At 47.0% G+C, this 16,105-nt stretch overlaps 1 protein-coding gene across 2 annotated transcripts in view; it reads left to right on the top strand.

Moving 5' to 3' along the window:
• Positions 1–16,105, top strand: part of LOC108622740 (protein apterous-like) — a 40,026-nt gene that overhangs the window by 9,931 nt on the left and 13,990 nt on the right. The window contains exons 2-3 of one of the 2 annotated variants that reach the window (XM_018020817.2): positions 4,698–4,989; positions 5,130–5,538. In XM_018020817.2, the coding sequence (XP_017876306.1) occupies positions 4,698–4,989; positions 5,130–5,538 (701 nt within the window). The remainder of the gene's footprint in view (positions 1–4,697; positions 4,990–5,129; positions 5,539–16,105) is intronic. The other variant, XM_018020818.2, reaches the window with a different exon arrangement.

Below are 16,105 nucleotides of genomic sequence, written 5' to 3'. Positions count from 1 at the left end.
AGTTGACATTCGGAAGCCTGTACGAGCCTGCTGATAAATTTCTTATTCTAGATACTGTTCTCTATAATGCATGCTTGCAATACCAATGACAATGTTCTAGTCTAGCGTACGACAGAAAAATCTGTAATATATTTCTGTAATCGAATAATGAAATGCGATGCTTAGAATTTGAAAGTGTCAATCAGGATGGATTCCAACGGAGAATTTTTTAATTACAATACGTAATTAATCTTGCATTAAATTCTATTAACTACGAATGCAATTCTTCTGAACTGAATCTCGCGCCTCTGTTTGCCTGTCCTGATACCCGATGAATTTTTATCAGTTTCTCTTCTCGTTATTTATCGTACAGTCCTTGGAATTTTTTCCCGTCACGCGTTCAATTCTCATCCTTCTCTCATACAGAATTCCGACTCGCACCTCGATCCATTTTCCCATGGTTAAACCGCGGTTTAAGCAGAGCTCGACGTTTTCCAAATGAACGATCGTTGGAAAAATTCTCGACGCGCTCCCGATTCATACGGCACCCGGTCGGTGGACTCGTAAATCATACGCCACGATTGTGGCGAGCGACAAAAAGAATCCGCGCTCCAATTGCCCCGATTCCCTTGTCCGCGAAAATAAGAAAAAAGTCGCTGCGGCACTGCAGCTGCTGGGAAAAAGAATCGTCCATTATTTTTTTATTCTCCGCGCGTGCGATAAGACATTGATGAGAGACAGAGCGTACAGCTTCGACGATGTTCTTCGTTCCTATAAAATCTAAATTATTGTCTTTGGTTCGGTTCAACTGTCGTCGGTTCTTGTTGCGTTATTAAAAGTTGGAAACCTTCAAGTTTCGTCGTGTTATGAAAGTGCAATCGATAATCGATGTCTGAACCAGCGAGAGGCGGCATGTAGGGTGCCAGTACCAGAATCGGTCGAGCGACATTTCTGCTGGCATTCTACCGGGTTTCCGTGCCGGTAGGTATGGCATCCCGAGCCGGCGCGTTGCAGCGGATTCCGCGCTCATTATTTACTTCACGTTTCGTGAAAATGAAAAAGGCGGAGTCTTGTGCAAGTCCTTAAGCTGTACCGCGGCGCGTTCAGCCGGTGAAAGTCTGTTCTGCTCCGGTCCGGCCTCCTCTGGCAAGTCCACTCTCGAAGATGGATAAGGGTCTCTCTCTCTCTCTCTCTCTCTCTCTCTCTCTCTCTCTCTCTCTCCGCGCGAGGCGTAGCGAAGGTCGATCGACCGGTCGCCGTTCCGTCGGTCGGTCGGTCGGTCGGTCGCGCTCCGCGAGTCTCCGGCTTCGTGGGAAATTTATAGGATGCCCGTATCAATCTCGACTTACGAAATCGTCGCGATTTCTGGAAATGGAACTCGTCCCGAGCCGGGATTCTATTCGAGGAAATTTTCCAATACACCCTGTTACTCGGAAAGAATATCGGTACTTGACGCCTCCTTATGGCCAGGGATAACGACACGCTGTCGGTGTGTGGTATTCGGGACAATCGACGATGGTTTGGAATCCGGATTAGTAGGAGAACGATCGCCATTAGTGTTAATAACATACCACCTCCTGCCACGAGTTCACACAATTATCAACATAATCCATAAATCGCACGATTGCGACTCGCGCGTTAACAGAAATCAGAACGTCTCTCCTGTTCACCTACTATAACAATTTTTATTAAATAGCTTTCATAACGAATTGACAAACAGCTACTATTCTGTCCGTTCGCGTTATATTAATTGTTAGAAAGGCTTAAACATTTCCAGCATTGTACAATAGAAACATACGACTTGGCGCGATCGCGATCTGAAAATGGTTCGTGGGAAGTGAACCTCCCTCGGTCGAATGGAAAAACGGAGCCACGGTTTCCACTCGCGTTCCGCATTCAATTATTTCTATTTGCATTCGGTGTTAGTGGTTCTTTGCAGCGATGCCCGATACGGAAGGACGCCGCCGCGTTCGTTGGGAAATTTTCATTGTGGCGCGTCGAAAGAAAAGCCGGCGCGGCTACGCTCGTAAAAGGAACGTCTTTCGCCGCGGCAAAGTGCCAGTCGGCACAATGGTTCGCGTTAAGAAATGCGCCCGGTGGTCGAAAAAAAAAATCCGGGCATTGTTCGAGCGGAGGTTAATAATGACATTAAACGGAGGAACGGGCGTATGAAAAATCTCGTTGACTCCTTGCGCGATGCATCGGTATCGTACACCTTGTCGAAACAACGTATAAATTGCTGGCGAGCAATCTCGATGATCCATTGCATTGTTCCATCAGAGTTTCAAAGGAATCGCTTTGCGTGGGCACCATAGAAACAAAACCGGTATCGATCGCTGTTTTATAAAGTTGATGTACATACAATTAAATCTGTTTCATACGAGATTGAAGAAGACCGGTTAATAAAATTAATTAAGAACGTGTAAGAAATGGCGGCCATTCGCTTTTATTATTTGCTCGTTCCTGTAAATTGAATGAATCGAATGAATTCGTTGAATTTGAGAATCGCTTGTTTTACTAGTAGTGAAGGAATCGAGTTCATCACTGCGGGGTGTCGCGAGCACAGTGGACACGGCGCAGAGCGCCGCAAGAAAGTCGCCCAATCAAAGTTCCAATCGAAACTTTAATCAATGATCTTCCGAAGGAAACGAGCCGCGATTACTCGATAGGTTGTTGCACACGCCAGAAGCACCCGGGGAGACACTTCGAAACGCGCGTTCCACGGATTCTTTCCGACGACCCGGTTTATTACATAACGTACAACCTACGTCCGCGTAATCGTTGCGTTGCGCGGTGAAAATTCGCTGGCAACAAACGAACAAGCTGATTTCTATTACGTTTAACACGGTAAATCACGCGCCTCGATTCACGCTCACGCTTTATCCAATCGGTGATGTATGAGTTTAATAAAGATTTTGGTTTGATAATTATTTGTTTCCATTTCTTTTTATGTAGTTTTATGAAACGTGCCTCGCAACCCCTAAATTGGAAATGACATAAAAAAGTTAAAGAATTAATAATAAGTCGTTTCGATGCGAAGGAAATATGAATCGTAGTCGTAGTTAACTTGGTCAGCGAGCACAGAAGCATCGTCCTGCGGGCAGAAAGTTAACCGCCCTTAAGTCTCGATCTTAAACGCGCCGCTTCGACGAAGATGCAGTAAATACGGGTATCTGGTGTCGTAAAGTGCGGCATCGGTTTTCCATGAGAAAGAGGGAAGTGAAACATGGAAGAAAGGGTTCTGGTGGTCGAACAGAGAGCCGGGGATGGATAAAGAAAGAGGGGTGGAGAGAAAAAAGGAGGCAGAAGGAGAGAGAGAAGCAGAAGGTGAAGGAGAGAGAGAAGGAGGAGAGGACCAGGGCAGCTCGCGGCGTACGTAATTTATGTCCGGAGCTCGCCGCAACCGCGTTGACAGTTGAAACACGGCAGCCTCGTCGGATTGGTCGGCTCCGGGCGCCTTATAGGGTCGCGCGCATGCGCGCGCACACCGGCTTGCGACATCCATCAGAGGCGACCCGGCTTCCCGGCTACCGCCGTCAGCATGCCAACTCGACTCCTTTATCTTTTCTCCTTTTCTCCAAAGCCTCCACGTTGCCCTTTGCCGATGTCAACCGAGCCGTAATCCGCTGTCACTTTGGATACGTACACTGTCCCCGTCGCCGTCGCCGCCGCCGATTCTCGTTCTCGTTCGTCCGTTCTGTTAGGTTGTTGTCCTATTTCGCCTATTCCGGTTGTCCACGGCTGGGGCATCGGTGGTGCACGGGGTACGTCGCCGCGAGCTGTGACGTCTTCCGACGTCTCCCGATGTCCTTTACCGGTCCCTCCTCGTTCACTTCGATGGAAAGTGTCCTCGCGAGGAGAGGAAACGGTGTTCGCCGCGCCGCCGCCGCCACCGCCGCGTCCCGCTGCTTACTTTTACCGATGAACTTTTTTTACCCCGATCTTTCCTCGTTGGAAATTGTAGCCTTTCAACGGAGCCCGGTTTCCGTGGTGTCCGCGTTGACGCCACGTTTTTTCGCGTTGTTACGTGGTTCGAACTCTCCCGGTCTTTCATCTAATGGCGAACTTTATCGAGTAGATATTCCCACTACCATATGTACCATACGCTTGACACTGTACATAAATCGTGAAGAGAATCGAACACTCTCCTCGATCACTTTCGACGGCTGTCTATTCGATCTCGATCTATCATCGATCGCCGAAGGTTCCTTTCGATCGGGTCTTTTTGTTCATCGTGACATAGTTCCTTCTTTCGTGGACACACCGCGATAGGTGTGAGAATTTCATTCAAGCAAATCGATCACGTTTCTTTTACCACTGCGGTTAGCTAGGTGGGTTTTTCGACGCGGCCGCTGAACCGTGTAGAGTGAAACACTGTCATTGTTACTTTAGGTGTCTCGTTGCAAAATAGGTGCCCGTGGAACAATCGTTTAACACCGCGATACTACATTACGGATCAATTAACGTGTCGGTTATCGCATTGCTTTCACCCGGTGGACTCTGCGCTCTCGTTGCCATTAAATCTTTCTCTCCGTTCGCCTCTCACAGCGCGATTAACACCCTTCGACGTGTTTAAATCCTTGCGATTCTGCTCGCGCATTGTTCCGTATCGTTGTAAGCCGAGGCCGAGATCGGAGTAGGTGAAAAACTGATTTTCATCGTCGAAACGAATCGATCTCGGAAATTTCTAAAGAGGTGGGATCTGACGTTTGTTTCAGCAGCCGGCCAGCTCGCAGGAGCGTGGCAGCGGCTTGGCTGTGGGTCGTCAAGGGGGGCCCGGCAGCGCGGGGGGGCCCGGAGCAGTGGACCAGGCCAGGGACCTAAGTCCCTGCCTCCCTGCGTCTATGGGCGACGCTGCACGACCCACCACCCTACCGTGCAGTCCTCCTGCCGCCCACCATCACGGGCCCCATCATACGCCCCTGCATCAGACCCACTGCGGCACTAACAACAACTGCTACGACGGACCCACCACCCCCTACGACTCTAGAGACTACGATTCTCCCGGAGGTTTGTCATGTCTTTCATATTTCTACGTTAAAAATAAAACGAAGGAACACGATCGTAGCTCTTTGATATAAGTTCATCTTCAGACTATAAATCGTATTTTAAATTTAATAAAATATCTACGATTTTTAATTGTTCACCAGGTGGCCAAGACTATAGGAACAATAACAATAACAACAACAACAACGGGAACTTCGAGAACCCGAGCGACCTAAGCATGCCACCGCAAACGCACCACCACCATCACCATCACCATCATCACCCGCACCTCCACCCGCAGACTCACACGCAGGAGCAACAAACTGCGGAACACTTGCACGCCATCCCGAAATTGGAGCCACCGCCGACGCCGCCGGCACAGTCCGAGGACGTACCGGGGGTAGTTTGCGCCGGATGCGGCCTCCGGATATCCGACAGGTTTTACCTGCAAGCGGTCGACAGGCGGTGGCACGCGGCCTGCCTTCAGTGCTCCCACTGTCGCCAGGGCTTGGACGGAGAGGTCACCTGCTTCAGTAGAGACGGAAACATCTACTGTAAGAAGGATTACTATCGGTGAGTCGACGCAGGAACATTTGTTACTCGTTACGGTGATTAACCCTCGACCGAAATGGCAGACGCGTTACGTAAACTGTTCGAGGTCGATTTGACTCTCGCGAGATTCATGCATCGAACCGCTTCGAAATAATTGCGCGTCTACGAGAAATTCGTCCACTCATTGGCGGTATGCTAAACAGAAATTGAAAATTTTCCAACTCGTTAACTTTATTGACCAACGGCTTAATCTTCCGCATTATACTGTTTTTGTTTAAAACCTCCGGCCACTATTTTCGTCGACGGTTACACCAGTTTTAGTCTCCTCGATGTGTCGCGTAACGATCCGAGCAACGGGGCTAGGCTCGTTACACGCCGCTAAGAATACGTTTTGCTCGTCACGGCGATAAGTCAACCGCGAAGCGGCAATTTCTGCGACTCCAGAGACGATTCGCGGCGGCTATCTACGATTTTAGAGCGGGCAGTAATTTCAAATGCGCGTTAGCGATGAAGGCCTCTCGAATCGCTTTGAGCGCGACGATAAGGACACGCTTTATCGACGCACGCAATTCACAACAAATTGCCCAATCGCAATTGCTCATTGTAATAACAAAAATATTATTCTGACAAACGCGTGGAAGACAATGACATATGTATGTATAGGAGTTTATGTAAGTCGAAATGAGAATCAATTTTCGATTTCCTGACTTATGCATCATGCGCTGAATATAGCAAGACAAAAGGAAATCACATACTCTCCTAAATACAGCAACCCTTTGAGTGAAAATTCCCGTAGAACGCGCGATCGATGACAAACTTGGCTCGGTAGGAATTCTCTCACGTTTCGATCGATGATATCCATTCCGAGAAAACACGCGCGCTCTCCGCATCAACACTCCATTACGTGGAAATTATCTGACTTGCCACATTTTGTGTCCACTTTGTGACACTAATCTCTCACCAAGCGGGAATTAGTTACACTGTTAAGGCGTGCTTTTCCAACGTTACTTCCGCGTCGCTTTCCCGCTACCAAATATTTTCGAGAAGATGAATGCTCAAACCGGAACGACTACTCTAGTACATGATCTTTTTTTTAAACAAACATCATTAATATGAAAACGATCTTCATTTGCTTCTTATTATTTTCTCACTTCTCTTGCCGTACTTAAGATATAAACGACGAGGTTGATTTAGAATCGCTGTGCGAAATTGTTGATACCTCGAGGCTTCGATCGAGAAATAATTTAAAGGTTCATGGGTTAGGAATATCGTACGACCGGGTGGGATACGAAGGGGCAGGGAACGTCGTGTCGGGCTCCGAAGGAGGCCTCACACGGCGCGGCGCGGATATTAGCGTAGGGTACCTACTTACTCCCCCGTTCGTCTTGATTCGCACACACGTAGACACACGTATACGTTCGCCACCGACTCGGCCAGTCCGTCGACTAATGGTCACGACTCGACCATTTACCTCCGGCGAAGCGTCGATTCTTGATAAGTAAATCACCGTCGATCTACATTTCACGAGCGACGGGACGGTATATACACGTGCAACGCCGGCCAGACGCGGACGTCGTCATCGTGGACGCTGCACCGGCCAGTGTCATCTCCGGTTGCACTTGCTTTTCTCTATTTTTTTTCTCTTCTCCTCTTTCTCCTTCTGTGCCCTTTGGCACCTCGAGACGATTCTTGTACTGGTTCTTAAGTAAATGATAACTTGAATGCTTACTTTGTCAGCTCGATTCGAATCGGTGCAGAGTTGAAATAATTTAACAGAAGTTTCTTCTTTCCTTTGGAATTGTGTATTTTAATATTCCATTAACATTAATATGTCATTTGAAATTGCAATAAACGAGAGGCAGTAAAAAGAACAGCTCCTCATTAAATGCTACAGGTTAAATTCTTAATCGACGTAAATGTTCTAAAACGATGGATATAGCAATCGTTCAGTTATCCGTAGCTTGACACGTGGATCGCGCATACCTAACCGTGATTCATTATTACGTAAATCATTAACCGCGTCGCGGTAGCTGAGACGGAGCGAGTTGCAATTTCGGTAGCTGGGTGTTCAGCTCCTCTTTTCCTCGTCTCCTTTTTCTCCGCTTCGCTCTCTGCACGCCTTCAGGCTCCGCTCTGCTCGCGGACGCGGTGGTATGCATCGCGAAATCGCGGCGGCCGATCTCCGCGAGGCCACGCTCGAGATCCCACGGGATAAGGGGCTGGTTTTATCGCGCGAAGCGAAGACACCCTGCGACAGGGACGAGATTAGACGAGATCCTTGCGGAAAGTCTCTGTCGCATACGTTCCCGGACACGCGTTTTATCCTGATATCGTGAGTGATTCCAGTCAACGAGAATATTTAATTAATCCATAAATTTTGGTTCTGGAAATAACCGTACTTGAAGATTTTATTCCGACCAAGAATGACATATGGTATGAAATTGGTTTGAACGTTTATCGAGACGGTACTCCGTGATGGTTTCAGTCGCATTCACAGAAATTTTGTTGAGGAACCTATTTACGGATACGCGTTACGCGATATCTACTAGGAAAAGGAATAAATTTGTCGCTGAACCGCGAGATTCCTCCGTGCGATTTACTCCCGCGGCACTCGTAAATTAAGCCTTGAAATTTGAGTACCGTACGTAGATTTCCCGTTGATGGGATTGTGTAAGACGAGCCCCCTCCGGGTTTTTGCAAACACGCTCGCTCGGGCACCCACCGCTGTTGATTCGCCGTTTTCGTGCCTGAGATGCAAATGCCGCGGTCGCCGATTACGCGACGCTCTATGAATCAGCGCGGGAGGATCGGGGACTCTCTGATAACGTAGTTTACGAAACGGTGGAATTCCTGTCGCAGATTTTTCTCAGCTCTTACCGTGGAATGCGAAAATTAGTTGAAGCGCTATCGCGTAGAACAGTTCGAAGAGTATCAGCGAAAGTATTCGTCGGAGTGGTTTTAACACGAGGTACAATTATCCGGTTAAGATTCGGAGGCAAGTTATGTATCGAATGCAACGCGGAGCAAAAGTGTCGAGGCAGAAGGCGTGGCAGATTCGTGTTCACACGTCGAGCAGCCCTTGCACGCGAGCGAGCGGAGAAACTCGCGCGATGGTATACAGTGAGAGCCAAAAATGAGTACGCAGAATACGTTTAAATGATACAAGTATTGGTGATTGAAGAAAAAGTCGTAAACTTGATTCATCCCCTATTTTTAGAGTAGTGGAATAAATAAGAATTAAATTAAATCGTAGAGAGAAATGAATACATAATAAACAATGAGTCTTGTATGACACTTTTCTCAATCTGATAATAATTTACTGAGGATTTCTAAAAGAAAGATCATCTGTTTATTACGGAACCAACTTATGCATTTCGATCTGAGTTTTAGTCTTGCGAGTTAGCCTGTTACTTTTGGCGGCGATTGTATTTATACACAGACACTCGCGCAGTGGCGTCTATGTGTCATACAAGAGTGACAGCCAAGATGGAATAGCGCAGACATCCCGTCACGACACCGGGACCGGCCGCGGCCGCTTCCACCAGTGTCCGAAACCGTCTTATCTCGTTGGCTCGCATGCGCGATCTTTCTCGGTGCGTTGCCGGTTGTCGCCGCATTGCGATTGCGACTCGCGACTCGGCTCTGCTCTGGCGTTATTACGCGGCGCGGGTTCGCGTGTCCGTCCAGTGAACCCGGCTTTACGCGCGTGACACCCTTTCGTAACGTGTAACATACAATATCCTTCGAGATTGGAAGAAATTATTTCCAGCGGTGCGCCGGACTCGTTCCTCTAGATTTGATCCACCGACGAGAACCGAACGATCGGCTGATCTAACGCGATCGGTCGTTTCTGGGATATCGAGTTACCAATGCAAGTGGGTGGTTCTCAGATACTCCGGGGGTTTCACGCGTTGACGCTGAACTAAATTGATGGCGAACGAAACGAGAAAGACTGACAATCATATTGCCAACGGCGAAATTCCACTTATCTAGCCGAATATTTTCAGCATCCGTAGGTGTAATTAGGTCTCTTGATTAGTAATTAGCTCGAATTTACTTGTGTTTAAAACGTGTATCCATCGGATTGATCCAATCATCGAAACACGGTCTCGCTTTCAAAGTTATCTCCTTCTTATCACTGCTCTGTCCGCGAACGACTCGGTCGAAAGAAAGAAACAAAGAGGCTCTCCTTTATCCGCGGCCGAACAGATCTTGATATTTTGACATCGAACAGGATGTAATTAGCGAAGGAGAGGAAGAAAGAAAGGGGTAGCTTAACCGGGAACGGAACAGGTGCCCTCGATATCTGGCTTATCCGTTTCGTTCCTGGCCGAGTGTCGAGTCACTCGACCGTTTTAACAAGCTGCTTTACTTATACTTTATTCTTTATAAGCATTTTTATTTTTTATGTTTTCAAAAGAACAAAGGGTCGACTCGGTACCATGAAATCGAGGTTCACGTCGTTTTGCAGTTTTGTTCAGTTTCGCGGTAAGCGGTGGGAGTTTGAAAGCGGTCACCTCGCGTGTTAACTCGGCCCGGCCCGGTGGCTTCGTCGTAAAAATTGCTTGCGCGTAAAGAGATCGTTGCTCCAAAGAGCTTCCTGGATCAGTTTCCCGTTTCTTTTCCCTCCCCATGGCGATGCCCCGCGTTCTTCGCTTGCTCTTACCATCGCGTCTTCATCTTTATCTGTCGGCCCAGCCCCGTTAATACGACCCAGCCTCGGTACAATCGAAGCGTGTCCGGCCCCGGGCCTCTTGATCGCTGATAAATTGCTCTAATGCGACTAATGAACTATCCACAACAAGATTCGCCACGCGCACGTACGCGGATGCCTCCGATGACGTTCCCTCCTTCCTCCCCTCCGCGCGTGTACACGCAGAGACATGTTCAATGCCGGTAATTAATTCGTGGCCCCCGTCTTGCTCCGGGGATCTTTCGGAATTTCTTCCCCACGCGATGCAGATTCGTTACGTGGGCGGTGATAGCAGAAGATGGTACGATTAAGGGCGCGACATAGCCGAGGCCGCGATATCTCGGTTTCTTTTTAGTGGATGAACATTTGGAAGAGACTCGTATTTTTTATACGTTTTAGAAGATTCTTTGCCAAGCTCCTATCTGGATCCTCGATTTCCCAATTTGGTGATACGAATGCTGATTCAAAGGTACTAGTTACCTGAGAACTTGGGAACGTTTGATCCTATTCAATTCTAATGAGTCAAGTTTGGTCGAATTCAATTTGAAGATTCTTGGCTGCTTCCTCTGAACTAACGACGCTAGCTTGGTTTTCTAATGGGAGTTTGATGAATCCTCAGATAGGAAGGAAACTCTGCTACAAATATGTATATGAATAATTTGCCAGAAGTTCCTGCTGTACGATATTATCTCCATTTAAATATTAATCAATATTATTACTTTAGAAAAAAACTAACAGACAGTTGGCATGAAATTATCTCGCTTCAAATATGAATCAATTTTCATTAAGCAATTGGAACAAGCTGTGGGCTTTCGAAAGACTAAAGTGATGCAGTTGTTAAATTTACCAGCCACTTCGTGTACCGAAGGGTACGTCGGATTCGATTTGCCGGAACGCGCGTTCCTTTCAGGTTTATTTTTGCTATTGGCAAGTCGAAATCGTGGCTCGGTGTTAGGCTTTCGGTAAGGGTTGGGGCTGTGTCCATTAATTTATCGTCGAAACGTAGCGCAGAGCTGAGACACTGGTTACGCATAATTTATCACCGGTAACTTTGCATATGGTGAATGTATGATTCGATGAGCAGTGCAAGACTGTACGACGAAAATTGTTTCCAGTAAGAATATTTAAAGACTATTATAAGGCTGAATATGTAAATTAAGGGGAATGTAGTTTTGAAATTTGGTGTTTGGCTTAACCACTAGATAACTTTGTGATAACAATTAATTCGAGATTCTGGGACACGTGGAGGTGAGGTTTATCACGGTCCTCTTATCAAAAAGCACTCTTGCCATCCCCCTTTCGTGGCCAGATCCTTCGAACAATTCTTCTGCTTCTCAATATTAATTTGTATATACACACACTACACACTGTACATACATGTTAGTGGATGACCGCCTTGTAGATAATTAATAATGACAGTCGATAGCGATACGATTATGCAGTAATTAACGATGATCGATCCGAGGTTTGATTTTATTAATAAATTGATATTTATAGGCGTTACTATTTTGTCGTGGTGGAAGATGCGTACACGAGCAGGAGCAAATATGTACTCAGTTACTTGTACGCGAAAGCAGCGATGAGTTTGAACCGGTTCGCCGGAATATCCTGCGACCAGTCGGTCGCCGATGGCTCCGTTTCCTCAGGAATTTAATGTCGTTGCCTCTTGGCCTTCATTTTACCTTCCATGAATTCCATTTACCTTCGAGATCTACAAACTGTTTACGAAACGTCGAGCCCTCGGTCGAACCCTTATAATAGTTAATAAAGATCTTTAAAGATTGGAGGAAGAATTGCTTTTGAACATTTTGTTATTAGATTCGATACTTTTACGAGCTCCTTTCAATCGCCTAGACAGCTGCTCGTAGGTTAGCGTATTTTTTTTTTTTTGTCAGCGTTATAATGTTGCTCGTCGCAAAAGACAGACGCTTATGCGGTGATAAAATTTTCTGCTCGGCACGAGAATGGTCAAAGACAAGATCGCAGGCTTCCGATTACGATACTAGGAAGAGAGGAGGTGCGTGCAAAGCTCGGCGACTATGTTTTACGATTTCCTCCGGAGTCTCGACGCGACTACCGAAGTGGTCCGACCGCTGCAATTAGTCCCCTATCTGATCGCATTAAATTCCGATTACGATCTCCGCGGTGGAAACGTCTCAATCGTTCGATGATGCGCTCGCGTGAACTTGTCCCCGCAATTCGGTCGCCGATTCTGCCGCTCGGAATCGCAACCGATTACCTCGAGCCCTCTTTATCCGATCGGCATCTGCTCGTTTTACGTTCAGCCAATTTCACTAAATTTCTCTACCGTCCCGAGAACACGAGACACGTGTGTGAAACGATCCCGCGTACGTCAGCGGCGACAAAACGATGTTGACGATAATCGCATAATCGTTTATGAATTATACGTTCTTTAAATAGTTCGCTGTTTTTATAAATCCTTTTTATTTGTTTACAAAGACTTCTAAAGAAAAACTCTCGAATCGATCATGAGTCGCGTTAAAAGAGAACATTTTAAAACCGCTTCGTGACGTTTTAAAAGAAAATGCAGGCTAACAGGATTTCACAGAGAGATCAAACGATGTGGATGTCTTTAAAAAAGGGAACGAATTTCTCGTGTTCTCTGTACCGGTCGAAGGACGTTCGCTCGCAGGAAGCGGTCGCCCTTAAATCAACGACTCGCAAAGGGAATAGCGAGTGGTAATTGAGCCATAACCCTCGGCCGGCTAACACACAAATATTTCAGCGCCGGGAGCTCGCTCATAATTTAGCCCCTCATAATTAAGATGCGCCGCGCAGACTCATCCGGACCCGTTGCAGTTGGAGGTTGGAACCCCCTGCTCTGTTCGCGTCGCCCGTCGCGTCGTACGCGCGAGAATCCTTGCTCGAAAAAGGACGAACGCGAGCCTCGAAAGATTCTTATGAAAACAGATACGGTCCGCTGCCAGCTGGGAATCATGTTTTCGAAGACCTCTGAACGACTGCCTCATTTTATCCGAGAAGTTTCTGAACCCGTTCGAGAATTAACAAAATATTTGCACTTCTTAATTTTAAATAAAATCCTCGCAAACTTCATGAAAATTTCCCTTGCGGTAAACGCGGAACAATTATCGTGACGATTTATCAACAGTAAAAGAAAAAAAAAGAAAAATACGTAGGTGATGTTCGAGCCGAGGAGAAATCGCGTACGACAAAAAGTGTGTCGTTAATCAGAACGCGAACGCGGTCGTAGGGGGTTGGTCGCGACGATAACGAGCCACGGAGACATAAACTCGGTGCGTCCACCGTGTTACGATCTAAGAAAAGGGGCCGAGAAAATACTGCGACACCGGGACGGCTACCGATGATGCATGTTTCAGGAGTGAGTCCGTGGAACTTGGGAAGAGAGCGCGAGAGGCTGTGCGCGCGCGTATTATGTTACGCACCACCGCACGAGCCACCACCGGGTCGTGACTCTATCATATTTATGTCCCTGGTCAGCCGTCCCCTCGAAATTCCGGGGGACGTGGAGCTTACATAGATGCGAGGACAGATAAAGAAGAGGATCTTCGATGGACGCTCGGTTATCTCCGCCGCGGTGTCTAATCAGTGGTAGACGGTTGCGTCGCGTTGGAGGATGATTAGAGGGCCCGGCCGGCGTAGTTTAAGGGTCGATTTCGAAGATACGCGGCATTCCAGGCGCGTAAGCAGCTGCTCGCCTGGTTTATCGCCTTTCTTGCCTCGTTAACGCTTTTTTTCTGGTAGCCCGGGGGAAAAGGACCTCGCGATCGATTTTCAGCTACTTCGCCTCGGAGAGGATCGTCGAACTATCGATCCACCACGACTCAGTATGCGCATCCTTTATCGAAGCCGTCGGGTGTATGCACGTACGGTGCATATGGTTCTCGGTTTGCCGAGGTACACGTTGGCGATGCCAGTGGAAGAGTGACGGATTGAATAATGCTCATTAGAGGTATTATTCGCGATTCACTCGTAGAGGCGGTTTATAGCAACGAACGATGAGGAAGCACGCCGGAGCTTAAGTCACGATTGCAGTGTTAACCCTTCTGCTGATCCCTCGATATAAAAGTTTGAATTTCAAATAATTTTAGGCATCGAAATACACTTTCATATTCATTTCTAAAGCATATTGTGTTATAACAATGTACTGGAGTATAATTTCATGAAATGCTCTAAGATCTCGTGCTTGAATACTCAGATAAGAAATATTACCGTTCCACTTAGCAAATGACAAAACGAATCGAGATATCGATAACGAGTAGAAGATACGCGAGTCGATGCGAACACGGCCGTGTTACAAATAGATCATTTGTCCAGGGGGAGATCGTGAAAAAAAGAAAGGGACCGCCGCGCGATATCTCGATGTCGTAGATCCCGTATGGCGATAGCTCCTCGAGCGCAGCCGTATTTGTCCCCGGCGACACCTGCGCGCAGGACACTTCATGTATCAGCCGCAGGATGCGAGAACGGACGCAGCGAGAACACGAATGATAGTCGTACTCCGGCACCGAGCGACGCGATACATATACGCACCACCTTCGCCATTATCAGATTCCCCAGCGATGGCGCCCCGCTAGGAGTCAGTCGGCCCCGTATTCGCGTTACAACTACCGTCACCGCGATTTTTCTCCTCCGTCCCGCTCGGTGTTATGATCATTTTTAATCGCTCCCTGGCAATAATTCTCTTTATCGTCCACGCCGCATTTTTTTTATTTCTCTTGTAATGTAACAGTTAAATCTCAGAACTTCGCGATTAACGGTGGTAACCTCGTGGCCCCATTGTAATTGACTTCTACGGTACGGTATAAAAAATAACAACTAGGGTACGCTTTTTTCCTCGATCGTACCTTCAGCTTTTTAACTATACTCATACGGATACGTTCACGCGCACGCATAAACGTGAACCTCGACTCTTGCATATGACGTCTGGCGTTCGTATGGAGTTTTTACGAGTGGCTCGGTCGTTGGTCATCGTTACACCGTAAGAGGATTCGGCGTAGCCCGGCAGGGGGTCCGTCTTCTCCGGGCTCGCAAGGACGCACACGAGCCGTGTGTCTACCACGGAATTGCGAGTGTCACCACATAAACTATACCCCGCAAAAGTGTCGGGTTACCTCGCGATCCCTTGATCCACCCTTCCTTCTTCGTGTTCCCTTCGTTCGCCGCCGCCGTGGTCTGTACGTGTAGATGAATAGCTGGATTCGTGTCACCGAGGCTCGTGGAAGTGTTTCTCCTATTCTTTACTCTTCACTTGCATTGTATAGTACCCAGTCACTGGGCGTACCTGTTTTGATACAAGCACAGTTCCGATGGGTTCCGGTTTAGGGTTTTCAAAAGACTGAGTAGAGTGCTCGTGTGCTGAGTACTTTGGCTCAACTATTTAGGTACCGTATTATTAGCACCCTACTTAAACTATTTTCTATCAGGAAACGGGCCTCTCCCACGCAGCTTGCTTCCGTGTTCACAGTAACAATTGCTGAATGAGTGCATTTAATGACAAATACAAACAGCCGGGATCATAAAAGTGAATTTTCCATAAATCCTGGAACCTTTTACGGATAGTAAGGGTACTTACTTGGGAATATTACTTTACTATTACTACTCACTTAAGGATGTATTGGCTATACGGTCAATCCTAAAAGTTTATGTACCTTAGAAAAACGCATTTCCTATAATTAAAAAGAAATCAGACGTCGGAAGAATAATGCCAATGATAAATAGCTACGTGCTAAAAAGTATACAAGGAAATATCCAATTAAGTATTGACGCTGACGAAAATTTTTTTTTTCAAAATTGCGAAAAATGCTTCAAATAAAAGTTGTTTTCCTTCTAACTTCGATATTTAACGAGTTACGTATGATTATTTGGCATTTTATCGATGTTGACAAAATCCGA

Source organism: Ceratina calcarata, unplaced genomic scaffold, assembly GCF_001652005.2.
Source record: "Ceratina calcarata isolate Rehan_Ccalc_2016 unplaced genomic scaffold, ASM165200v1 scaffold235.2, whole genome shotgun sequence".
Classification (NCBI taxonomy): domain Eukaryota; kingdom Metazoa; phylum Arthropoda; class Insecta; order Hymenoptera; family Apidae; genus Ceratina; species Ceratina calcarata.
Note: the sequence above shows the minus strand (reverse complement) of the source record. Positions and strands in the feature narration are given on the sequence as shown.